Genomic DNA, 25,924 nt, shown 5'->3' on the forward strand with positions numbered 1-25,924 from the left:
AATTAATTATGTAGGTACACGCAGTTTTGATACTTAAATTATCCACCAATTACATGGTTTGTGGCATATATAATTTTGTATTCTGCTTAGTTTTTTTGGCTTTTTTACCTCCCAAAATGAACTGAGTGGTTTTATATAAATTACAAAAATTAATAATTATTTATGGACCGCAAAATAATAAATTAAAATGTCATGTTTTTTACGTTTACCTAATATATCATGATTATATAAACATTGTTCTATTGCTGGTAATTTCATTATAAACTTGATCATGAACACTTTTATTTGTTGTCGATTTTTTTCTATACCGTTTCAACCTCTACCGTTAAAGAGGGTGTTGGTTTAGTGCTTAATCGTACCTAAAAATAATATTAAACCATTAAATATTTTTAATAGATAAAGCATCCAGAATAAAATTGTGATTTTAATATTTTTTGTTAATTATTCGCTTATTGGTTTTAAAATTAATGAAGTGAGAGTCAATGATTTTGCTTGTGGTAGATATGGTAGTTTTTTCCCGGCCTTCTCGTAGAGTTTTATTTCAGATTTTTCTCAATCTCATGTAATTCCTCCACAATACTAGTTTTTTAAAAGTAGGTACTTAAAGAAATTGTCATAAAGTTAATTTTCAAAACGGGCAATGTATAAAAACCATAAGGTGTTTCGCGCCAAAACGCTAGTCGTTTTGCGCTTTTGGCTTTGTTTCTGTCAAACTTGTTGTTTCTAGTTGTTTCTTCAAGGTATTTCTAAAAAAATATATATATATTTTTAAAAACTTCAAACTACATTCAAACAGTTTAACATGGAAGGATTCGATGATGCTGGAGTATTCTTTTCCGATAATTTTGCCGGGGAAGACGATTCGAATGCGGCTAACATCAACCTCCAAGGAGTCAAGAAAAAGTTCAAGGAATTCATCAGACAGTTTCATGAGGGAAACTTCAATTATAAATACAGGTGAGTTTCCAAGAAATATTGAATTAAACCGCCAATCTGCGGTGAAATCCCGTAATATTGATTTGTATTTTCTTTTCAGAGATGCATTGAAAAGACAGTACAATCTTGGCCAGTATTGGATCGAGATAAACATTGAAGATCTTTCGAGTTTTGATGAAATGTTGGCTGATAAGTTGTACAAGCAGCCTGCAGAACATTTGCCTATATTGGAGGATGCAGCCAAAGAGGTTAGATTCTTTTATAACTGCAATTCCTAATGACATAATCAATAAGACACGTAAATGGCATATTAATTCTTAGGTGGTTGCCTTAATTCTCTAATAGACTTTCGTGATCAGTTCCTGGCCCGATTTCCGGTGAGATCGCAAAAATTAAATGTGATTTTCCTTAAGCCTAGGTGTAAGGTTGAATTTCTTCTTTTTAATTAGGCTTCCCGGACCCTGATTACTAGTTAACAAAGTTATCTTCAATTGTCTACAAAGTAAAATCCAATTTTCTGCATGAAAATGTGTACATTTGTATAAAATTTTAACGTGTCTTCATCATCACCATGTAATGAAACATGTTTTGAAAAAAAATCAAACAAATCGTCATGATCGTAGAACAATGACACATGTGAATGTCTTCAACTTTATGTGGAATGGAGAAAGGGAATGATGATGATGACGATGAGATTATTAAAGATAACCCAGCTTGCCGTTGTAATCGGATCCCTGGAAAATAAATAAAAGGTGAGCTCTAATATGTCCTCGGCGCAGGTTACCCCAATTAGGACACATTTTTAATATGTAATATTCCAAAAATGAGTAAATAAATATAATATATCGCCAGTGCTACTGCAGTACTGCGTAACCTGTTTTTTGAACAGCAATGTTTTAACATATTACAACAGAGATGAAGAACATTTAAGAGAAGGTAATATAGAAGTTTAGGCATCTACAGGGCTTATGACCTGTCAGTGGCTGGTTTAAGTGGCTACTTTACACACTGTAACATTCACCATTCTGCCCATATTCGAACATCTATATTCCTTCAATTCTTTCATCTGTTGATGTTTGTGAAGTTAAAGAGCTGAAACCTTTATTTATGCGGGTGAGATTCATATAATTGAATTATTTTACCTACATACTAGGCAACGCCTGAAAATCTTTTTTTAAAATTTCTATACTTCATGGACCAGGTGGATTTATTAACAATATTTTGAGTTTGTCAGCCATTGACAGGTCATAAGACCTGTAGATGCCTAGACTTCTATAGTACCTTCTCTTAAATGTTCTTCATTTCTGTTGTAATATGTTAATACTTTTAGACTCAAATTATCTTACACTAAATCACTCGAAAACAAAATACATAACATTTAAAATTAATAATAAAACTATATGTAATCCAAATCTTTCCTCAACTATTCACAGCTCTAATTATAATAACCAAATTCCGAATATTGAATGTATTTGTAAATCGTTAGACAGAGTAGATTCAATTAAATATTTGGGAATTTATGTAGATGGGAATTTAAGATGGACTCGGAGATTGTTGTCTTTATAAATTGGTTATGTTTTTTATGAATATTTTTGTTTTTTATTTTGTTTATTATGTTAATTATAATTAGGTTAATTGGTTTAATTACGTTTTTTTTATTGTTCTTATTTTGTTAATTTCTTTAACTTTGTTAAATATATTTCATAACTTTGTTAAATATTATTATCTTAGGCATGTTTCACATCTTTGTAAAATGTTTCCCTCGGCACGGGACACCCCAGTGAGGGAACATTATTTTGTATAAAAAAAAGAATACAGACAATGTAAAAGTATAAATAAATTTAAACAGCTCCCCAGGGAGTTGAATCCAGTCCTTGTCTACAAAAATTTGGACAAACTCAAAATATTGTTTAAAAAAGTTTTACTGCAATAAATTCACTAAAGGAATTAAGGGCCATTAGTTTTAAATTATTGATTTGTTTTTTCTCTAAATAATGATAGCTTTTCTGATACTCTAGCGGTATTTTTAGATGATTATAATCATAAGTAATATATTGAAAGAATGCTTTTTAAGTCCCCTACCGAAAAATTCAATCGACAGTTACACAATATTGCAATATCACCGACGATATGATAAAAATTAACAATGGCCGTAAAACTGGTTCTTTTTAAATGTTTTCTTGTCACGCTTGTGGCACTTATTTTTCTGGCTAATGTATTTTTATTTTAGGTTGCCGATGAAATAACTTCTCCTCGACCCGAGGGAGAAGAAAAGGTGGAAGATATTCAAGTCCTTCTGTCCTCTGATGCTAATCCTGCCTCCCTGCGAGATATGAAGGTAAACATACAAAATATAATAACATGTTAATAATATACATGTCTGTTTACCTAATAAAATAAAATATGTGGTAATCAAACTTGCATAATGGAAATGCAGGTACTAAATGCAACCTTATCAATCTCCATCAAAACTTAAAAATGAGTTATTGGTGGCAAAATAAAGTTTATCAGTCCGCTCCAAAAAAGTCCCTAAATCATATAAAAAACGGATTTAAACTTTACTTAACACCGCAAACTTCGCATTCATTAATTGTACAAAGAATAATTAGAAATCTCACCATAAATAAATAAATCAATCTGGGCACCGCACTTATTCTTTCTCCGTTCGCCTTGATGCCCACGACTTAAGCTTGGCGGCCTCCGTGGTGTAGTGGTCAAGACGCTTGACTCACGCACGGAAGGTTCCGGGTTCGATTCCCGGTGAGAACACAAAAATTAAAAATGTGATTTTTCTCAAGCCTGGGTGCTCTGTGATGTAATTTACCACTGTAATTAGGCCTCCTGGCCTGTTGTGGTGCAAAAAAAAAAAATGTAAAAAAGAAAGATTTTGTTTGTTAATAATGAATGATGTTTTCAGTCGGATACAGTGTCTCGGCTGGTGAAGATTCCTGGGATAATAGTATCAGCTTCGGGGATTAAGGCCAAAGCCACCAAGATATCCATTCAGTGTCGCTCTTGCAAGAACATTGTCCCCAATTTGCCAGTCAAGCCCGGCCTTGAAGGATATCTGATGCCCAGAAAATGTAACATGTAAGTTAAAAAACCTAGTAAACCGATATTGATGTATAAATCGGCGGATGAAAAATACAGTTCTGAGTATGAAATAGAACCAGAATCCTGGAAGAGTGCTTTTAACTCGATGGCTACTGAAATGAAAAAAAATGCCATCTAGTGTAGTGCTTGGTGCTTTCACCTATCGAGCTTGAGGTCCCAGGTTCCCAGATGATAATGCTGGTCAAATGTCCACCACAGAGTTGTTTAATCCGAGATCCAATTTTCATTAGTTCTCTCATTAGATGAGCAAAGTAGAGTAAAAAAAATTACTACCCTGGCAGCACTAACGAAATGTTCATTTTGTTTTCTTCGACAATCCGACAGATGGAAAAATAATTCTATTTTTAAGTAATGTATTTGCTACTTACACATTCATTTGCTAATTACGCATGAAATGTGATCCCATCCTGTTTCTTTAAGATCCTAGCAGTATTTCTACACTTTAAAAGGACACAACACGGCATAGTTGAATTCAAATCAGGAATTTGCGTACTGAGCGACGTCTACAAAGAAACTAATGTATCAAAACGTAAAACTACCAATTTATGAGTAGTTTAGTCGCCTCCTGTTTGATGCTCGTATGCGGTTTCTGGACTATTCTTAATTCTATGGAATCAAGGTACTACAGCACTTCGGTCCCATACCTGTCAGCTACAAGAGTGTACTGTAATGTCTTCTCAATAATGTTTTGAGTTTTTCCAAATTTTTGTAGTGAGTTATTGAGATTAACACGATTAACACGGCAAAGATGGATCCCTAGGATTTAAAATCCAGCCCTGTAAAGAATTTGGACAAACTCAAAACATTGTTGATTAAACCAACTGGTCCAAGAAGTACAAAATACTTTCCGTTACCGAATGTGTATACTAGTCACTTAAATCAGCCAATGACAGGTCATAAGCCTCATAAATGCCTAGACTTCTATATTCCCTTCTCTAAAAATGCTCTCCATCTGTTGTGATATGGTGATTTCTTCTCTTTCTTTCAGAGAGCAAACTGGTCGACCGAAGTGTCCGCTGGATCCATATTTCATAATTCCAGATAAATGTCACTGTGTTGATTACCAGGTATGTTTTTAACAGAATTTTCTAATTTATTTACAGTTCAATGAACCCTTCACAAAATTAAATTACAAAAATTACAGTTGCAGCAGTGAAAAATTTTAACATAAAATATAATTAGAAAAATAAACATAATTTCTTGTGTAAAAAAATAAAATATGTTCGTGTAGTAAAAAGATCCATATAAATTTCTAAATAAAAAAATCAAGTGGAGATAAGTCCGTTTCATTGTGTAGTCGTTGATGCGTTCGCCTATCATTCTTGAGGTCCTGGGTCCGATTTCTGGCAGGATTGACTTGAGGTTTTTTAAACTGTAATTTACAATGACAAAACAAATTGCAATGATCTACCTCTAAAAACTTTTACAAATCTGAAAAACATGTGTCTCTTTTTTTGTTTATTCAGACTCTAAAGCTACAAGAATTGCCCGAAAATATACCCCAAGGAGAAATACCAAGACATTTGCAGCTTTACTGCGAAAGGTAATTTATTTATATTTATACAAGCCTCTATAGTCTTTGTTTTTAGTTTTACTTTCTGTTTTATTCATCATATATATACATAATATATTAAGATTTATTAAAAGCGGCGAGTTTATTTTTTAATTACTGGTATCCCTAATTATGTCTGTTTTGTCTGCTTATGTTAGTAGGCCGCATTACACCGAAAAGTTCGTTTTTTAGTTTGACAGCTGGTTTCTTTATTTAGGAGTGAATTCCTGCGGTCCTCACCAAAAAAATATGTCACCAAAATTAATTTAATTTGAATGAATAAATATATTGTAGGATAACAACAAAAGTGTAATGGATTTTGTTGATTAATTATTAGTTTGAGACTCAGTGTTTATTAAATATAAATGTTAAATCATTCCTAACCCTTTCAGCACCCGGGTGTTCATTCGAGTAGACAAACATTTTAAGATTTTTTACTCGTACCTACCGAAATTCAAAAGCGGCGAGTTTATTTTTCAATTACTGGAACCCCCAAGTATGTCTCTTTTTTTTTGTTGTAAATGTAGGTAATCCACATTACACAGAAAAGTTTGTTTTAACTTTGACGACCAACTTCTGGCAAGTTTGTTTGTTTTGGAGCAAATTCCTGTCGTCCTTATAAAGGATATGTAAGGCAAGTTTTAAATGTATTTCAGTAAAATTATATTAATTTGATTGAATAAACACATATTTTAAGACAATAACACATTTTAAATTAATCTTGTCAGTTGATTATCAGTTTGATACCCATTGTTTATCAAAAGTAAATATTAAATAATTTATTATTAATATTTTAAGCATTAACTTTGAAGTTAAACAATTTAATAAATGTTATTAAATATTTGTATATAATCACTTACCGACTTTTCTATGTCTACCGGTTTCGAGACGTACCCGTCTCTTTCTCAGGAAACCAATTGAACCAACATGCAAAACCCACTATACACCTTCACCATAGTTGTTAAAATGCATGTCGTGTTGGTTTTATATTTTTGTGCAACAACTATGGAGAAGGTGTATAGTGGGTTTTGCATGTTGGTTTAATTGGTGTCCTGATGAAGAGACGAGTATAATCACTTACCGACTTTTCTATGTCTACCGGTTTCGAGACGTACCCGTCTCTTTCTCGGGACACCAATTGAACCAACATGCAAAACCCACTATACACCTTCACCATAGTTGTTAAAATGCATGTCGTGTTGGTTTTATATTTTTGTGCAACTATGGAGAAGGTGTATAGTGGGTTTTGCATGTTGGTTTAATTGGTGTCCTGACGAAGAGACGAGTACATCTCGAAACCGGTAGACCTAGAAAAGTCGGTAAGTGGTTATATACAAATATTTAATAACATTTATTAAATAATTTCTTAAGCATAAAATATAAAAAAACAAAATTTTCAAATAATTCCTTCATTACACAGAATCAAAAGTATTTTTTTATCCAAAGGAATTAATTCAGGTCTTAAATAATAAAAAATCTATACCTAAGCAAGTAAGTAAATAATCATTCTTCGGAAGATCCATCTATGGGAGGATTTGTAATTTTTAATCATAGTAAAATGGAAATGTAATCATAATTTTATGTGTACATATTTTTTGTGTTTGGGCATTTTTTATACTCACAGGATGAGGCAAAAAGAGACATATTTTTCATATATTTTATTATATATATTTTTTATTTTGACCTTCACCTAAAAATCAAAAAGGGATGAGTGGCAAAAGAACAAAAAACTTGTTTCTTCCCGCCTCACTCTGCAAGCATAAAAAACTCCATTTATACAGTGCATAAAATTACCTATTTAAATTTATGTGTTTCGTTGTTATTTTCAGATACTTGTGTGAGAGAGCAGTGCCCGGGACCAGAGCTTGTATATTGGCCATCTATTCCATAAAGAAGGTGTCTCATGTTAGCCGAGTAAGCAATTTTGTTAATTTTTGTACCATTATTAGGAGTTGGAAACAGATTAATTGAATTTCAGATTTAGGATTTTTTAAAAAATTATATTCGTACCCCTGTTAGAAAAAAATATGGCTTCCAGATTGATATATTCGGGTAAATAGTAAGAACGCAAAAATGTCTTAATATTTAAAGCATTAACTTTTTGGTCAAACATTTGACAAACAAATTAAGCAAACATTTCTTTTTAAATTAAAGAAAAAATAATAAACAAAAATAACAGATACCCATAAATAACAAATACCTATATTCTTTTTTTATTTTGATTTTTTACTTTTCTATTATTTTTTTTGCATTTGAGCATGTTTTTTATTGTTGCTTATTTAAATTCTTATTGTTTAATTACTTTTAGTATGCTTTTTCATTTCTAATATTACTTTCACTTATGTAAATACTGATTAGATATTTTTAACATAATTTTGTCGCCCGCTATTTTTGGGTTACTTTAAACATATATTTTTCTTGTAATTACTTTGAGCATGTTTTTAATTTGATATTTTCAATGATTTTAATTTAAATTTAATTTTTAAAGTTATTATTGTACTTGAAATAATAGTTAATGAATATATTTAACATCTAATATAATATGGAAACTTCACTAATCTATTAGAATTATGTCTAATTTTGTATACTCATAAACTGTAAAATCATACCGTATGTTTCCTGAATAAAATAAAATTTAAGAAAATTTACAAATATAAATTTTGAAACCTTGTGATACGGGAGTCAGGTGTACTATTAATTCTCATAAAAATTTCCAATAAATAGCTTAATAGCTGTGTCATTTGCCAATATTAAATTATGTACAAATGAATTTTTAGCGTGAGGGTAAAGAAAAGGCTATCGTGGGTGTGCGCTCAGCCTATCTACGAGTCGTCGGTATCAAGGTCGACGGAGAGGGACTAGGCACGGTGACCAGCCAGCCGTTCTCTGCCGCTGAAGAGGAGCAGTTCAGGAGGCTAGCGGCATCTCCGGACATCTATGATAGAGTCGCTTCGTCCATAGCACCTAGTATCTTTGGCGCCAAAGACATTAAGAAGGCTATCGCATGTCTTCTTTTTGGAGGTAAGTGAACCTTTATCATCTCTGTGAGGGCTAGATTTCACACCCTAGAGCAGTCACGGGTAACTTGTAAAGTTAGGAAAAAATCTGGCTTGATTCGGGTGCTGTGTCACATCTAGGAATATTAATAATATAAATAAATGATAAAGAACCGATGTAAGCCTAGTAAACGAAGAAAGCACATCGCTCGTTCTTGGGTAAAGATTGTCCGTAAACGACGCGTGTCACCCAATATGATGTCATGGCTTTCCACTTCTGACACGCTTGTCATAGGTTACCATTACTGCCCCATGGAGTTATTAGGGTTAACATATTAAATATGGAAATCTAGGTATTTACAGGGCTTATGACCTGTCATTGGCTGGTTTAAGTGGCCACTTTACACACTTGTACCATATTCTTTGTGTTTATACACCTATATTTCTTCAATTCTTCTGTCTGTTCTACAGGGACCCGTCACAATAGATCAACACATATCGCAGTAACTTCAAGAGCTAATATAACACTGACCTCCATTTTTAAGAATAAAAATATGTTTGAACATCTATATATATTAATTTCTTCAATGTGTTGATTTTTGTGAAATAAAAAAGCTGAAACTATAATTGATGTGGGTGAGATTTATCTGACTGAATTATTTCTCTCACTAAGCAACACCTGAAAATACTATTCAATTTTCGTTTTTTCCATTTAATAAATAAATCAATCATTTAGGTGCCAGGAAGCGGTTGCCCGATGGCCTGACCAGGAGAGGTGACATCAACGTCCTATTGCTGGGGGATCCTGGTACCGCAAAATCTCAGCTGCTGAAGTTTGTAGAGAAAGTATCTCCCATCGGAGTATACACCTCGGGGAAAGGTTCAAGTGCTGCAGGATTGACGGCCTCTGTCATCAGAGACCCAGCTACCGTGAGTACAATATACACCAAATTAAGGTAACACAATTAACTCAACTCTCTCAGCACAGAAGAACAAATATAATAGTCCACACCGATGTTTCACAAACGAGAGGTTGTTTGATAGATTTCAATGTATGGAAAAAAAGGCAAGATTTGTAAAGTTTTGACCTTGCAGAAAATGATTCTTGGTAGATTTAAAATACACAGCTCTCATCCCCTCTAGTGTGTCCATATTTTTTTGATAATTTTTTTACAATTAAATAATAAAACCAGTGAAAAAAAAAATAGCAAACAAAAACACCGAGAAAAGTATACAATGGTAAAAGTATAAAAAGTATTTACAAATTATAAAAAAGAAATATTACATCTGCAACAAATATACATATTTACGTATATAAAAGAAAGATAAATTAAAGAAAACAGCAGTTTAAAAAAAGAGGAAGAGAAGAAAAAAAAAAGAAAAAAAAAATATTTGTACGCAATGTGTATGAACTTGGCGGGTATGACGTGTGATATCAAAATCATGTCACCAACTGCGAGCCATTTTGTTTGTGCTCATTTTTAAACTTGAAAATTTTCAATTAAAATCTCTTTTCAATACATTGCTCGTTATATCATTAGAATTGTGAAAATACTCTCTGAATATTTGTTATGTTTTCAATGTTATTCCCGATTTGTGAAAATAACCTATTGGTTACGGAGTGGTGGCGGTGAGAACTGAAACCGTTCTCTTGAAATACTGTCCAAACTGAATCACTGGCTGGACTGGTGTCTGAACTCCTGGTACCTAAGGGTGCTACCAGTCGCGTGCACAGAGTTTTAAACTAGGGTAGGGAGTTAAAAAAAAAGTACATTTCATATACACCGCAAGACAAATAAATTTACGAGTTCTCAAAAAAAACTAAAATTGACATATAATGAATTATTCTTGATATTTAATTAGTTTTTTTTATATTGTTTGACATATGTGATGACTACTCGTTATTTCAAGGTTAAAATAAAAAATCTTACTCATGAATTGTACTTAGAAATTGCCATTATATATCAGGTATCAGATTACCCGAACCTTAGAGACCCATAACGGTTCATTTATGGTCGAGTGTTTGTGATGGAATAATAAAAGACATGTTATTTTTTAATTCATATTTAAGAAGTAGGTTCTTATCGCTTTATTTTAAATTAAAGTATTTTACATTTAAACATATTTATAACATTTAAAAATATTTAGTACTTAGTGAATTCACCTTTATTTTTTATAACATGTAAAATTCTATTATTTAGAGAAGCGTAAAGCGAATCAAAAATTTCTGATGTTATTTCTTCTTCCCAAACTTGAATTAAGTTTTTTTTTAATTCCTCAATGTTTTTTGATTTTTTTTTCCCGACTTTTTTTTTCATAATCGCCCATAAATTTTCTATCGGGTTCAAATCAGGGCTATTCCCGGGCCACGTCAACGATTTTAAGCCAATTTTCTCCTTGAATTCATTGATCTATAAAAAAACAATAAATTATTTATCATGTGGTCACAAAATGCATTTAAAAATATATATATTTGTACTCACAGTGCGGGCTCTATGGCACGGCGCAGAATCGTCCTGAAAAATTGGGTCCGCGGTATACTGCGTAATGTCCTCGATTGTTGGAATAATATGTTTTTTTAACACTTTTTTGTACTGAATGGCATTCATCGTACCCTGTACAAAATTTAGAGGTCCTAAACCGTATGCTGTCATGCACCCCCAAATCATCACGTAGGGTGAATGTTTAACGGTTCGAGTGACGCACGACGGATGATATCTTTCCCCACGTTTTCGTCGAACTATCTTTCTGCCGTCTGGACCAAAAAGGTTGAATTTTGATTCATCAGAGAAAACAACATTTTGCCAATCCTCCAAGGTCCAATTCTGGTGCTCTTTCGCCCAATCCAGTCTAGCCTTCTTCATTTTGTCCGTGAGTAATGGTTTCTTTGCGGGACTCCGTGCTTGGAAACCATGCTCCAACAGCCGCCTGGACACTGTTTTTACTGAAAATGTTGATGTGCTGGTAGACTGCACCTCTGCGTGTATTTCAGGTGCCGTTAAAAATCGATCGCGCATAACAATTTTTTTTATTAAGCGATCATCTCGGGCAGATGTCACGCGCCCCCGTCCGCTTCCTTTTTTCCGTTCTATGGATCCAGTTTCTTGGATTTTTTTTAATAAAAATCTCACTGCACCTTCTGAATACCCAACTCGACGAGATATTTCACAATTAGATATGTTTTCTTGCGACAATGTGATTATTTTGGATTTTATCGCAATCGACATTTGCTTTGCACTTTCCATGATTGTTGTGTTATGTTCACTCAAACGCGGGTAAAACAAGACTGTTGAGACATTTTAAAATGTAAATATTGTAGAAAGGTGACACATAGTGTCCTTAATTTATTAAACAAAAGAAAGAGGTATCGATAAAGGATTTCTTAGAAAAAGGGTTCAGTAAAGTCAAGGGGCGCGGTAGCAGGTAAACTCGTAATTTTTTTTGTCTTGCGGTGTAAATAATAAATCTTACCAAACAGTTTCCTTCACTCGTCACATTAGTTTGAATCACTATGTTGTTGACTTGTAGTTATTGTTGAAATTGCCGAAGCCACATCAAATATCCAAATAAATGCTAAATTTATATAATATATTACAAGCCAAGTATTGGATACCTGAAGTGGCTGATAACTTTGTTTACAATTTTAAGAGAATAAAGTCCGTTTTTTAACTTATTTGTATATCAAATCTACGCGCCTATCTTTTGTTAAATATGCTTTTTTAACATCATCGTAAAAACTGCCTGAACGCTTTAAATCCAGAATGTATGCATTGATTAAACACACATTTCCGTCACTATCACAAGTTTCACAGAACTCCATTCAAATTTTTTCAATAACAAAATAATTATGGACTTTATTCTCGAATGTAAAAAAGAAATCAATTTGAGGTTATTTATCTGACATTTAATATTTGCCTGTCTTTTATTAAATAATAATTTTAAAAACGCTAGATGTCAGTAACGTGTTCGTTTTTTCGTTCTAAAACAATTTTTAAAATAAGCACTGTCTAAAAACTAACCCATACACGCATAATTACAACTGAAAAATAACCCACACACACACACACACATCGATCTTGTATACAACAACTAATACATGAAAAAAATAAGCATTTTTAGTTTGTGCCTCTGCCGTTAGCGGCGTGCCGATCGAACGAAACACGACTTAACTGAAATACATTTGGCGCATTTTTCAAATTTTACAAGTAGTAAATCGTTTATTATATATTATTTTTTGTTATTGTTTTAATAAAATTCTAGTAGGGTAGGCACTGCTTATGTGCTTATATGGAACGCACGCCACTGGGTGCTACTGCTTTGTTGTAGTTGTTCTTATTGTTTTTCTCTATTTCCAAGCCAATTAAGGTCACCTTCTATGTCCTCTTTGACATCCACGCTAGGTAAACAGTATTTCTGATGTTTTGATTCCATTGTTGTTTTCACGAGAAATACACAATTTTTCTTAAAGACGATAGTAGTTCAGAGGAATAAACACCTTTCTAGAATAAATCTTTCTGAAACTTAGTGTAAACTCTGGCGTCATGTTTTGCAGCGTAACTTTGTGATGGAAGGAGGAGCCATGGTGCTGGCAGATGGCGGTGTGGTGTGTATCGATGAGTTCGACAAGATGAGAGAAGATGACCGAGTCGCTATTCACGAGGCTATGGAACAGCAGACCATCTCTATTGCCAAGGTAAATTTGTATTCTATAACGATAAGTCCAAACTTAACATAATGACAAATCAGGTTCACGACAGTCACAAGAATATTTTTTATGATTGTATCGACACGTTATACAGACAGTGTTTTAATCCTATTATATATTGAGTTGGTGGTTTAATTTTAAATAGTCACCCAAAAAAAAAAACAATATGAATTCTTCCTTTTAAAGTTTAAATTCTTTCTTTACGACTAGCCCTGAGAGTATTTTGTTTAATTATAGTAAAACCCTCCTTATCGCTGTTTCATTATTATGCGGTAGTATCACTATTATATCATTTTGATTTCTCAATTAATATTGCATGGTCTAAACGAAATGCCAATTATGCAACTTTCGTATAATGCCAGTACTCCTATATGGGTGCAAATCCCGGTACCTTACCAAAACTAAAAAACACCAAACTTCTGAGTTGTGGGAGTAAGTGCTAGAGGAGAATATTAGGTATAATATGGTCAATTTTGATACTAACATTGAAGTCCGAAGTAGGCCGGATGATTTTGGGGGTGCGGAGGTGGACCTGGCTTAGATACGTGCTGCGAATGCCTCAAGAGAGCCTTCACCAAGTTCATAGTCTCCCGGGGGCGTCTAGTGATGTCCACATGCTCCATTTAGGAGCGGATGTAGAAAAAGTAGAAGAAGAAGAATGTTGTTTAAATAGATTTAATTTTGTAACAAAGAAACCAGTTTTGAAAATTTTGCAAAAGCGATAAAACCGGTCACTGGTTGTTCTAATTTTGTGGATTCAAGTATCACTCGTTTTATATTTCTTCTCTTATAAATGGTTTAGGACATTCATTATATATTTTTTATGTAATTAAAAATTTGCAACTGTTTCCCTTAGAAATAAAAAATATATATTTCAGGCTGGTATCACCACAACGTTGAATTCGCGATGCTCCGTCTTGGCGGCAGCTAACTCCATATTTGGTCGCTGGGACGACACTAAAGGAGAGGAGAATATCGACTTCATGCCGACCATTTTGTCTCGATTCGACATGATCTTCATTGTCAAGGATGAGCACGACCAGAACCGCGACATGGTAATATATTTTAGCCATTTTATTGATTATGAAAAGGCATAAATCTACAATTCTGCTTTAAGCACCTTTTATTTGATGCTTGTTTCAATTACAACCATCATTTTATGTTATTCTTGTATATTTACATTATTTTCATATTTGTGTACAGTAGCCGGCAGTATATAAAGGAGACTTAAAGGCTTAAGAAAGAGACTCCAGCCATAATCGACTAACTTAGTGACCTTGTGAAGCGTCGTCGCTGTCGCACAAGACCGGTATCTAGACAATGATACACATGTATGAATGACAAAGATGGCGCTCTACAAAGCCGAAGTTACCCGATTATGGCCACCAGTCTCTTTCTTAAGCCCGATATCCTTTATTTACTGCCTGCTACTGTGGATATTTTTATTCATTGTCCTTTCTGGTTTTGTAGTTTATAATATGCTCATTGTTGTAAATATATGTAACTTGTTTTCGGCCCATATTATCATGTTTTGGTAGAAGGCCTCAATAAAGGGTAAAAAAAAATCAGAGTTTTCTAACTGTGAGTTTCTACAAATTTGATGTTACATTTCCAGATTCTGGCCAAGCACATAATGTCCGTGCACATGAATGCCAACCAGGGCCCCGAAGAACGCGGGGTTCCCGAGGGGGAGATCCCCCTGGCAGTACTGCGCCGCATGGTGGCCTACTGCCGCTTGCGCTGCGGCCCGCGCCTGGCGCCCACGGCCGGCGACAAGCTGCGCTCGCGCTACGTGCTCATGCGCAGCGGCACTCTCGCGCAGGAGAAGGCCACGGAGAAGAGACTCTCCATCCCCATCACTGTGAGGTGCGTTTGCTCAAATGCCGAAGTGTAGATTTTGGCTTTAAATCTCAGTTCCTTCCCTCTGAATCTTCAAGAGGAATTTATCTTGTTTTATGAATTTTGTGACTTATTAAATGTTTGTAAATACAGTAAACCCTCATTTAAAAAATTGTGACATGCGGTTGACGCATGAAGAATAAAGTCTTTACATCAATAAATTATGATGCAGAATGTTCAATAGTTTGGTAATAGAAATAATATTATTTAAAGTTATAAACATAATTTGGAAATAAGATTGTTTAAGGCTGTACTCTGGTAAAACGAACGCAAAATTAGGAAATCATACGATTTTGCCATTTTAAAACGAATGTTTTTTTTTAATCGCGCAATAATAATATAAAAAAAAACACATAAATTAGATAAAAACAATATTTTTTAAAGGTTAATTTTATAGGTTTTAAAGGTTTAAAAGTGTTAAAAAATATACTTAAAAGTTTTATGTAACTAAAATATAATTACTTTTAGACCGCCAGATTACGCCATTTCAAATTTAGACTAAACTTAGGTATCTGGGATAATAAATCTAACATAAAAGTGGCCGCGGCCAAATTTTAATTTTTTGTTTTTCTAAAAAATACAAGCATTTTAAATCACATACATTTTCCTTTACTTCTACTTAAAATTATTCCTTCGGTAATACTTTAAAAAAAAAATTATTGAAATACTTTAGTTGAAACCTTTTTTTATAGGATTGTATTCTCTTTTTTTTTAAAAAAGAAGATAATTCTGGTTGTAATATTCAATTTTAAACAATATCTTATTGACTTTTTCGTGACCTTCGGACCAGCCCTTTCGAAAGCGATTAGGGTATGATGATAATATGATGCCACCTCTGTTTTATTATTCTTTTCTTAGGAAGTACAATACGTATTTTAGTTATTACTCTTAGAATGTTGCGCTATAATCTAATATATACGTGATTGCAGAGTTAAATGTTGAAACAGGCAAAGATTTACAAAGTTACAACCTGGTTTTGTTTCAGGCAACTGGAGGCCATTATTCGGATTTCCGAGTCTCTGGCCAAGATGCAACTGCAGCCATTTGCTACAGAAACTCATGTTAACGAGGCCCTCCGACTCTTCCAAGTTTCTACATTGGATGCAGCCATGTCTGGCAGTTTAGCAGGTAAAAACCGTTCTTGAAAATGATTTTTTCTCTTTTTTTCGAGTACTGATCATTCTTTAATTTGTATGAAGACAGTAAAATATTTGTAACGTACATATAAAAAACAAAAATACTACAATTTTTCAATTCATGTTATTTATTGATAATTCTTGATGGAATTCCATTGTATTGTGTTGTCTGTTTTTATCTAAATGAAAAGAAAAAGATGACGCAACAAAAAACAATTACAACAAATTTGTCAATAATTCATAGCATCTTCACCGTACACTGCGAAAATATCGCAAGCAGCTTTGGCAGCTTTATTCTCTCGATTGAACAGAATATGTCAAAAATGCTCACTTTCGTCTATTTGACATTCCATTTTGCAGACTTGTAATCAAATAAAATAATATATGTAACGTAAAAGTAAACAATATCTTGGAAAGCAGAAAATTTCCTTTTGAATGATTTTATTTAACTTTTGGTGTTCATTTTTAAATTTGGGTGAAAACAGACTCAGGAAAAAATCCTGAACAAGAAAACTGGGTGGAAAAAAGTCTGCCTCGTAGTGTAGTGACACAACTTAAGTTAAAATCCAATATATTAGTAAGTTTAAATATTAACTCTGCTTACGCAGCACTCAACATAAGCGTTAAATAAAATATTGAAATTGAAAAGCTGCTAAAAACTAATCAATGAAATCCTACATATATACGGTTTCATCGCTTTCGCGACATCTTCGATACTGGTATCTTTATTTAGTAGTTCAATATACAAAACAGAGGTATGGATAGAGAATTCAAAATTATATAAGTAAATTAAATCAAATTATTTTCATCTTAAGGATCATTAACAATTTTTTTTTTCCAGGTTAACTAATGAGTAATAATGCCATAGTTAATAATGCTAGTTTAATGAATTTAAGTATTGTTTATATATTATTTTTAGTGTCCCATCCTTCGTGAGTGACACTAAAAATAATATACATACATTACTTAAATTCATTAAAATAGCATTATATCAACTTATTAGTTAACCCGAAAAATTTTTGGATAAAAATAATTTGATTTACAGTAAAACCCCTGTTTTACGTTTTTCAAGGTAGCAACAAAAAAATGTAAAACTGAGAAAAATTTTAAAGTGAGGAAACGAAAAATGTAAAAAATTAAATTTCATTAAAATATAATTATTGAATTAAAAAAAAACATGCTTAAATAATTTTATCGTACACACGAAAATAAAAATTTGAATTTGCATAAAATGCATACAATGATTTTTTCCCTAAATATTGGGAAAATTTATTTGTATGGTATCACTTTTTTTTGTATGGCACCACAAAATTACCACTGTCATTTACATCGCGGCCATTTTACTCTTTTTTGATAACTGTTTAAATTATCTCCTTTTCACATTATCTATATAACATCAAATAATTATTTCTATTGCCAATTTTTTAAACATTCTGCATCATAATTTATTGATGTAAAGACTAATCTTCCTAAACATGCATCAACTGCATGTCACTATTTAGTAAAATGTCAAAATTAGACACTTAAACAAAATGGTCAATTACACTTCACCTACTTTGAGACAAAAATTTACACATTTTTTTATTTACCTCGATTTTATTCTCCATTCACACGGCGGCGCGCGGCTCCTCTTTTGACAGATCGAATGAGTTCGACGTAAAACCGGGGTGGGTTATGAAAAACGTAAAAAACGTTAATTGGGGGGAATATTGAATGAGAATGTATGGAATAAAAATGGGATATAAAAATTTCGGTGTAAAAAGCGGGAAAATGTAAAATTGAGGAACGTTAAAACGAGGTTTTCCTGTAATTTACTTTCAAATAATTTTGAATTCACTATCCTTACCTCTTTTTTGTATAATTACATTGAACTCCTTATTAAAGATACCAGTCTTGAAGATGTCGCGAAAGCAATGAAACCTGTCACTGGATATTCCAAATTGGTGGATTAAAGTATAGCTCGTATTTTATTTCTATAATAAATTACAATGAACTTCCATCAAGAATTTTGGCTTAAAACTTTTAATTCCAACAATGTCTTATTTTCATTTAAGAAATTATTGAAATACGTATAGCGTCCTGTGAACCATCGGACGCAGATGCTGAAATGTTTTGTTTTAAATTAGGAGCGGAAGGTTTCACCACAGATGAGGATCACGAGACATTGTCTCGCATCGAGAAGCAGTTGAAGAGAAGGTTTGCCGTTGGTTCTCAAGTCTCCGAACAGAACATCATTCAGGACTTCCTGAAGCAGAAGTATCCTGAGCGTTCTATTCTGAAGGTCATTCACACCATGATCAGGCGAGGGGAACTACAGCATCGTATGCAGAGAAAAATGTTATACCGACTCTCTTAATCCAACTGCTTAGTTTTTTGTCTACTGTGTACAAATCATTTATTTGTTTGTATTATTAAGAATGTAATATACAATACGTTAACTAATAAACAATTAATTTTTCGCATTAAATATGTTTTTTTAATTAAGTTTTACAAAGTAATGTTTTTTCGAACATTGACATGCAGTATTGCTTGTTAAACAAATACATAAATATATTGGGTGTTAAGTATATAAAAAAATATAAAAATATATATAAGATGCAACAGCAGCCATTTGCTCTCATGTTAATGAGGAAACTCATGTTAATGAGGCCCCCCGACTCTTCAATGGATGCGGTCATGTCTGGCAGTTAAGCTGGTAAAAATCCTTCTTGAAAATGATTTTTTCCTTTTTTTTTCGAGTATTTAAAATTCTTTGATTTGTGTGAATGCAATAAAATATTATTTGTAATGCACATATTTAAAAAAATACTACAATTTATTTTATTTATTGTTAATTCTTGATGGAATTCCATTGTATTGTGTGCTAGCTGTTTTCCAAATGATGCAACAAAAAAAAATTACAACAAATTAGTCAATAATTCACAGCATTTACACCCCATACACTGCACAAATATCGCGAGCAGCTTTGGAAGCTTTATTCCCTCGATTAAACGCAAACAGAAGGTTTCGAAAATGCCCACTTTTGTCTACTTGACATTCCATTTTGATACCAATTATGTTTTCATAAATTCAGTAAAGAATGTAAACATTAAAATTGACCGAGACTTCCATTATCATTTTATTCTTTATTTACCAAATATTCAAATTTTGGGGGTTACTGACGCTCACTAGGACGGCAAATCGGCCGTCCTTTTGATGTTTGCGCACATTCCTCACTCGTATTTTAAAGATTTCTATGGTTTGTTAATAAAGAGAAAATAACATGGACGTCCAAATAATTGTCATCATAGCGAAGGAGTGTGATTTATAGGAGCTAGCGGATGAAAATCAATGGATCATTGGGTAGCCATTTTTAATTCACGTTTTGATAGAGAATGGATATTGTGGATGCTTTTGTACTCCTTTCCAAAAGAGAAAATCAATAATCCTTCCATCTTCTCCTCTATCCTGCCCTTTAAGTGATTCCATTTCTTCTCTGTTAAGTTCGAAGTCGAAGAGTTCGATATTTTGTTTGATTCTCTCGGGATTGGAGCTTTTAGGTATGACCACTACATCCTGCTGTATGAGGAATCGAAGTAGGACTTGCGAGGGTGATTTCCCATGGTTTGTGGCAATAGTTTGGACCACGGGATGTTCTACTAGATTGGCGCAGTTCTGTAGTCTGGAAAATGCACACATTGTTCTAATTAACATTCTTATTTCATCAATTCTAAACTAATTATGGTTTTTATTTTTGGACATTGCAAATATCAAAATACATATTATGTCAACTTATTAGTGGAGGAAATATGGAACTGTATCATTGGCTGTTCAAGTCTTCAATTACACTTGTCTTGCTGCACACACTGCTTAACTGTAGTTTCTACATAATATTATGGACACCAACACAAATTTGAAGTATCTTTGTCAGTAACCTTGATAATTGAAGATGTTTAAAAATTTATATTATTCATATACAGGATGTTCTTTAAACCCTGTCACATCCGAAACCACGATGCTCAGTATGGGCAAGAAGACATATAAGCATATCTAAAAAAAATATTCAGAATAAAGAAAATTAAAAAAAATGAAATATAAAAAAAAACAAATGGTTGCTTACTTCTGCAGGGGAGAAGCGAGGGGGGTGCGGCCGCGCGGTCGATGGTGTATCAGACTCCCCCCTCTCCCGTCCTCATTTCTCCCCTGCAGAAGTAAGCAACCATTTGTTTTTTTTAATATTTAATTTTTGTAAATTTTATTCGTTCTAAAAATTTATTTTAATGTGCCAATATGTCCTCTTGCTCATACTGATCATCGCGGTTTCAGATGTGACAGGGTTTAAAGAACACCTGTATATTTGATTTTTCATACAGAGAATTAGCTTTTACTTTATAGACAGTTCAGCCCTACGGGAAAATGGATATAAAAATGTATTACGCATGGTAAAAGTTAAAGCATTAAATTGTAAGGCAAAATTTCTTGAAAATGTACGAAAAAAATAGTAAAATAGATTTTAATAAAAACAAACTACTTTGCATGATGTCTCTAGTTCTTTAGAATCAACCAATAATAAGAGAGTTGCGATAGGTTCCCAGTTTACGGTAAGTAAACGATTTAGCAGAACTCATTGAGAAGAAAGGGAAGAGAACATGAGACGTCACACCCGAAGTAATATAGTAATTTCAAAAATACATAACTTAAAAAAATTATAGCGCTGATAATACAATACATAAAAAAGAAAATTTTTTGGTCTATTACCAAAAAAAAAAGTTACAACCACCGAACTTCCTCATTGAAGATAACCCTTGGTAACTTCCCATTGTAAACGGGGCCCCGGTTCGATTACTAACAATAATTATAATGTGATGAACTTTTTGTTCCATATATATTATTATTATTTTAATTCAATCAGCTTAAAACTGATTTGCTTAAATCTATTTAACGAAAGTTAGTTGGCGTGTTTTAACATTTCTGAAACAAATCTAGTCCATTTTCTTATTATTGTGACTACACGTTGAGATCAGGTCTTGTGGCAGCTTATTCCAACCATTAACAACCCTATGGCTCAGGCAATGCTTTCGTGGGTTTAGATAGAATCTGCTTTTCTCTAGCCTGAGACTGTGGCACCTATAGTGACTGTTGAATATTTTATATGCCTATCAAGTCACCCCTTTCTTGTCGTTCCTGCAGCATTGGGATATGACAGATTTTTTTTGCTTCTTGCGTCATCTTTGGACCCTTTCCAACAAGTTGATATCCTTAACAAAATAGGGATTTCATATCTGAATGTATCCATGCTGTACAGTTAAAATTTCAAAACTTAAATGGTGAAACTAACTCGGGAAATTTTACATTGTAGCTTGATCCACTAAGTACATTATATCGTCTAATCAATTCTGAATTATCCCAAATGCTTTTTTTACAGAATATGATTCTCTGTGAAATTCCCTTCTTTTCTGTATAATCTTAAATGCCAAAACTGCAATACTTTAAGTTATTTAATAATTTCCGTTTATCCTAAACGCCCAAAACTCAAAATCATTCATCTAAACCCCTAGAATACTCTTAAAAGGCAATTATACTTTGAATTCTTCACAGGATTTTCTCGCTTTTATCAATTTCACAATAATATGCCGTTTACAATGCTCTGGAACGTACTGTTTGTGAAGTCGAAAAAATCACTCCTGCACATTTTGTGTTTTGGCATTTTGGATAGTCAAGAATTAAACAGACGATATAATATCACAAAAACACAATGTTCATATTTTAAGACAGTAAAATATATTCAACTATTTCGTAAGCTAGGAAATCAATTTTTTCCCTTACCCGTAATTATACTTAGTTGCAAAGTGTGTCTGTGCTCCAGGACTTCCAAGCGGACTGTATGCTGTCACGGCAATATTCTTCGCTTTACAAAATGTCAGCAGTTTTTTCTGTTGAAGGTAGACATGACATTCCACTTGCAACACTTGTGGTTTGACAGTAGCAACATTGTATATGGCCTCTATCTGACTCTCATTGAAGTTAGAAAGGCCAATATTTTTAGCCAGACCCATTTCTTTGACTGCTTCCATTGCCTGAAATTATTACTTAGTATTATAATATGATTTATTATTACAATGAATTCATTTGTTGGGTTACTTGCAGATCTCATTACCACCTGCTATGGTGGTCGCAATAGGCATGTGTCTGAAACCTTTGTGAAGACTGGAAAATCAATCAAGGAGTTGGGAATTGAAATGTTAAATGGACTTAGTTTATATTTTCTTTATCAATAAACATTCTAATATGTTATTTGCAATTCTAAATATCAAGTAAATATTAAAGCAAATTATTGGTGGGACATTCATTTAAAGAACCCGAGCAATATCACCATTTAATTCTAAAGAAATTTATTGGCATAATTTTTTTCAAGCATTTTATAATAATTATATCTGAATTCAGATAGAGAGGAAAATTTTACATAAAACTCTGTAATCTTGTTTATTTGGACTTGTCTACTAAATGAACTGGACGATAAATAATAATGAAGTTTAGTGCGATGAGAAATTGGACATAAAAAATGTTTTCTTAGATGCTGTAAAAATTAGAGCATTTAACTGTACGACAAAGTTTCTCTTAAATGTATGAAAAAATTCATAAAAATGAATGACTTTAAATGATGTCACTAGTTAATCTAAGTCAACCAATAATAGAGTGTTGTGATAGATTTTCGGTTTCCGGGATGCCAACCCACCAATCAGGACAACTTACTGTAGAGAACTAGTGACATCACGCATGCAGTAATTAAAAAATAAGAAAGCTTTAAAAAATCGTAGCAATAAATATTTTTGGCTTGGTTTGATAATCTATTATCAAATAAAAAAAAATTCACTGAACTTTCTTATTCACACATAAATATATCTTAGAAAAATAAAAATAGCTGACTCAAAGTTGATTTAAATTTTGTCAAAATATTTTATTCAGATTATCATAAAATTTTACAAAAGATAGGTATTCCTATTTTACACGGCATGATTAGGCGGTATCGGAATCTGTGAGAGTTGTAAAGTTCCAACTCTATGGGACTCTTGTGTTGAGTTGGGACAAAAAATGCACTAACTTAGCACAAAAATACTGTACAAAACAAAAACATCATTAAAAATAACAACATGGCACATCAATATAAAAAGAAAAAAGACAAAAATTTAATTTACATGAAACTAACTAACTCATGTTCTTTAAAAATCTGCAAGGAGTTTCCAACGCAAATCCCTCCTCCCAAGGAAAATCCAGTCCTGAACCGCTGTCTTGAAAACAGATTTTGTTTTTTGTACTTGGGAGCTTAATACACTCTTCCAAAATAATGAACACTCTCGGTGTAATAGAGGGTAGGTGCCTCTGAGCAAAAGTTGTGCGGATTTTGGGTATAACACCTTGCTCATCAAATATCGCACACCGCACCTGAGGACTTAAGTCTCCTTGGCGGTGCCCACATACAAGGAAAAAATTGCTTGTTGCCAAACAAGAAAGGATCCCCGAGGGAGCTCTCTGTAATCTGGTAGCCTTAGCGTGCTGAAGAAGGTAATCTAAAAGTATACAATATGTACTTCATTGGATTGAGGAAAAGAGGTAAGTGAATTCTTCACTGACATGTTATTTAACTTAACATCCTATTAATTAATTGGACATGATCAATTCACCTAGATGATTACAAAACATTTTAAAAGCCTTGAAATTCCTTTTGGAAACCACCAGATCTGCATATCCGACTGGACCTATGACAGGTAAATGTATAGTAGTGAGAAGCTCCATTCGGTATTTATAGAGGAGGAAAGGGATAACAATTCATTCAATCAATTGATTTTGGGTATAACAATTCATACTTGGGGAAAACCTCATAATGAGCATTTTGCTCAGACCCCTCCTTTTTGTTCGACCAGACAAATTTATTAAATGTGCATTATCAATCTCCATACCGATGGCCTATTTTACCTTCCATATTGCAATATGATTTGTTTGAGGGTCCAGCTCAAAATCCCCATTCTCCCTGATTTTAGGAGTCATAGTTTCTTCATTATTCTCAAATCCGAAAGGCACGTGGATAAGGTAGAGGTCTACATAAGACAAATTTAGTTTTTTCAGAGATAACCTCAGAAATTTCTCAACATCTGAAGCTCTGTTGCCAATGTGAGGGAGCTGTAAAAATAAACCTTATTTAAAAATATGGAATATTTTAGATATAAATGATTAAAAATATAATTTTTAACCCCCTACTTTAACTTATTCAATTGTTTTTCAAAATGGCTCCAAATATATAAATATTTTTTAATATTAATTTGAGCTACATTGTATTGAACAAGTAGAGTTTTCAGCACTTTAAAATTGATTATGCAGGGGAATCAATTTGAACTTTAATGCCTGGAATATTTATTTTTATTATCATACCCACACCAAAATTGTTTTATTTTTTTGAGAAAACAAATAATCCTCTAATTTATTGTTCGTTGAAAGTGGGTAAAAGTGTAATTATCCATAAAACCATAATTCATGGCACAACCATAAAGTAAATTAAATTCAATAACAGGTTTATTCAAAATAATATGAATGTTTCGATAACAATTCATTTATGAAAGCTAATAGATCAAATAATAAAAAAATATGCCTCCACAATTTTTAATAGGGTGGATTCTAGTTTGAAATCAAAATACAATATTGATTAATTGCTTGAATAATAAATTATATTAAAAGTTTGAATCTTTATAATAATAATTATATTACTTTAGTGGTGATAAACAATTCGCTTCTATCTCCATTTTCCTGTTCTAACCACAATATTGATTAATTGCTTGAATAATAAATTATATTAAAAGTTTGAATCTTTATAATAATAATTATATTACTTTAGTGGTGATAAACAATTCGCTTCTATCTCCATTTTCCTGTTCTAACCACAAATTCAAAGCTCGTCCAATTGCCTCTTCATTGTTGTAATTAAAAGCTGTATCTATAAGTCTGTATCCAAACTCTAAAGCACTTTTGATTGCTGATTCGATTTCTTCTGGTTTCGCCTAAAAAAATACACACATTGTTACAAAATTAACATTATTTACAATATCCACATAATGAGACCCGTCTTCGTATCTATAAGTGTGAAAACACTAACAGTGATATGAATCATAAACGAATAATGTGTGTTAAATAATACTCTAGGTTATATCTTTAATATTCATTTACCTGCCATGTTCCTAAACCTATAACAGGTATTTCTGCTTTCGTTTCACTCAAAGAAATAGTTTTCATAGTGGAAGGAAGAAAAATTGGACATTGGAATATTATGAAAATTTTTTGGCAAACATTCAAAATGAGCTGACTATTTTTAGAAATGTTTGCTTGTCTAGTATCTAATGTTGACAAACATTCAAATACTTTGTATATACAATAACAAAAGACAACCTTGATGTGGCGAGGTGGGAAAACAATTATGATATATAAATTGATTTTATGTTTTTTTTTTCTTTCACAGTTCAAAATGTTATTTTCGTCTAAATTCAAATTTCCCGCAATTTGAAAACAATATACTTCATAATGTTGCCATTTAATTTATTTTGGATGCTTGTCTTCAATA

General features: G+C 32.7%; 2 protein-coding genes across 3 annotated transcripts; one reads left to right on the top strand and one right to left on the bottom strand.

Annotated features, from left to right (window-relative positions):
• Positions 1–681: 681 nt before the first annotated feature.
• On the top strand, positions 682–18,805 carry Mcm5 (Minichromosome maintenance 5). 2 transcript variants are annotated; one of them, XM_088224602.1, is made up of 14 exons: positions 682–957; positions 1,037–1,184; positions 3,167–3,274; positions 3,854–4,026; positions 5,039–5,117; positions 5,517–5,593; positions 7,432–7,516; positions 8,380–8,627; positions 9,342–9,528; positions 13,151–13,291; positions 14,182–14,358; positions 14,919–15,169; positions 16,188–16,330; positions 18,465–18,805. In XM_088224602.1, the coding sequence occupies exons 1-14, from the start codon at positions 803–805 to the stop codon at positions 18,692–18,694; spliced, it is 2,202 nt and encodes a 733-aa protein (XP_088080728.1). In that variant the 5' UTR covers positions 682–802; the 3' UTR covers positions 18,695–18,805. The 2 variants fall into 2 exon arrangements, with proteins under 2 accessions (XP_088080728.1, XP_088080727.1); XM_088224601.1 differs by having other exon boundaries at positions 8,380–8,623; positions 9,335–9,528.
• A 342-nt stretch (positions 18,806–19,147) lies between these two features.
• On the bottom strand, positions 19,148–25,730 carry LOC148282750 (1,5-anhydro-D-fructose reductase-like). The gene is made up of 5 exons (XM_088224605.1): positions 25,534–25,730; positions 25,200–25,367; positions 24,292–24,495; positions 22,144–22,394; positions 19,148–19,999 (listed from the first exon to the last, which is right to left on the bottom strand). Exons 1-5 carry the CDS (start codon positions 25,597–25,599, stop codon positions 19,696–19,698), a joined length of 993 nt encoding a protein of 330 aa, XP_088080731.1. The 5' UTR covers positions 25,600–25,730; the 3' UTR covers positions 19,148–19,695.
• Positions 25,731–25,924: the final 194 nt, after the last annotated feature.

The sequence above is a fragment of the Micrasema longulum genome, unplaced genomic scaffold (genome assembly GCF_059751315.1).
Source record: "Micrasema longulum isolate JH-2025_06_02 unplaced genomic scaffold, ASM5975131v1 h1tg000299l, whole genome shotgun sequence".
In the NCBI taxonomy this organism is placed as follows: Eukaryota; Metazoa; Arthropoda; class Insecta; order Trichoptera; family Brachycentridae; genus Micrasema; species Micrasema longulum.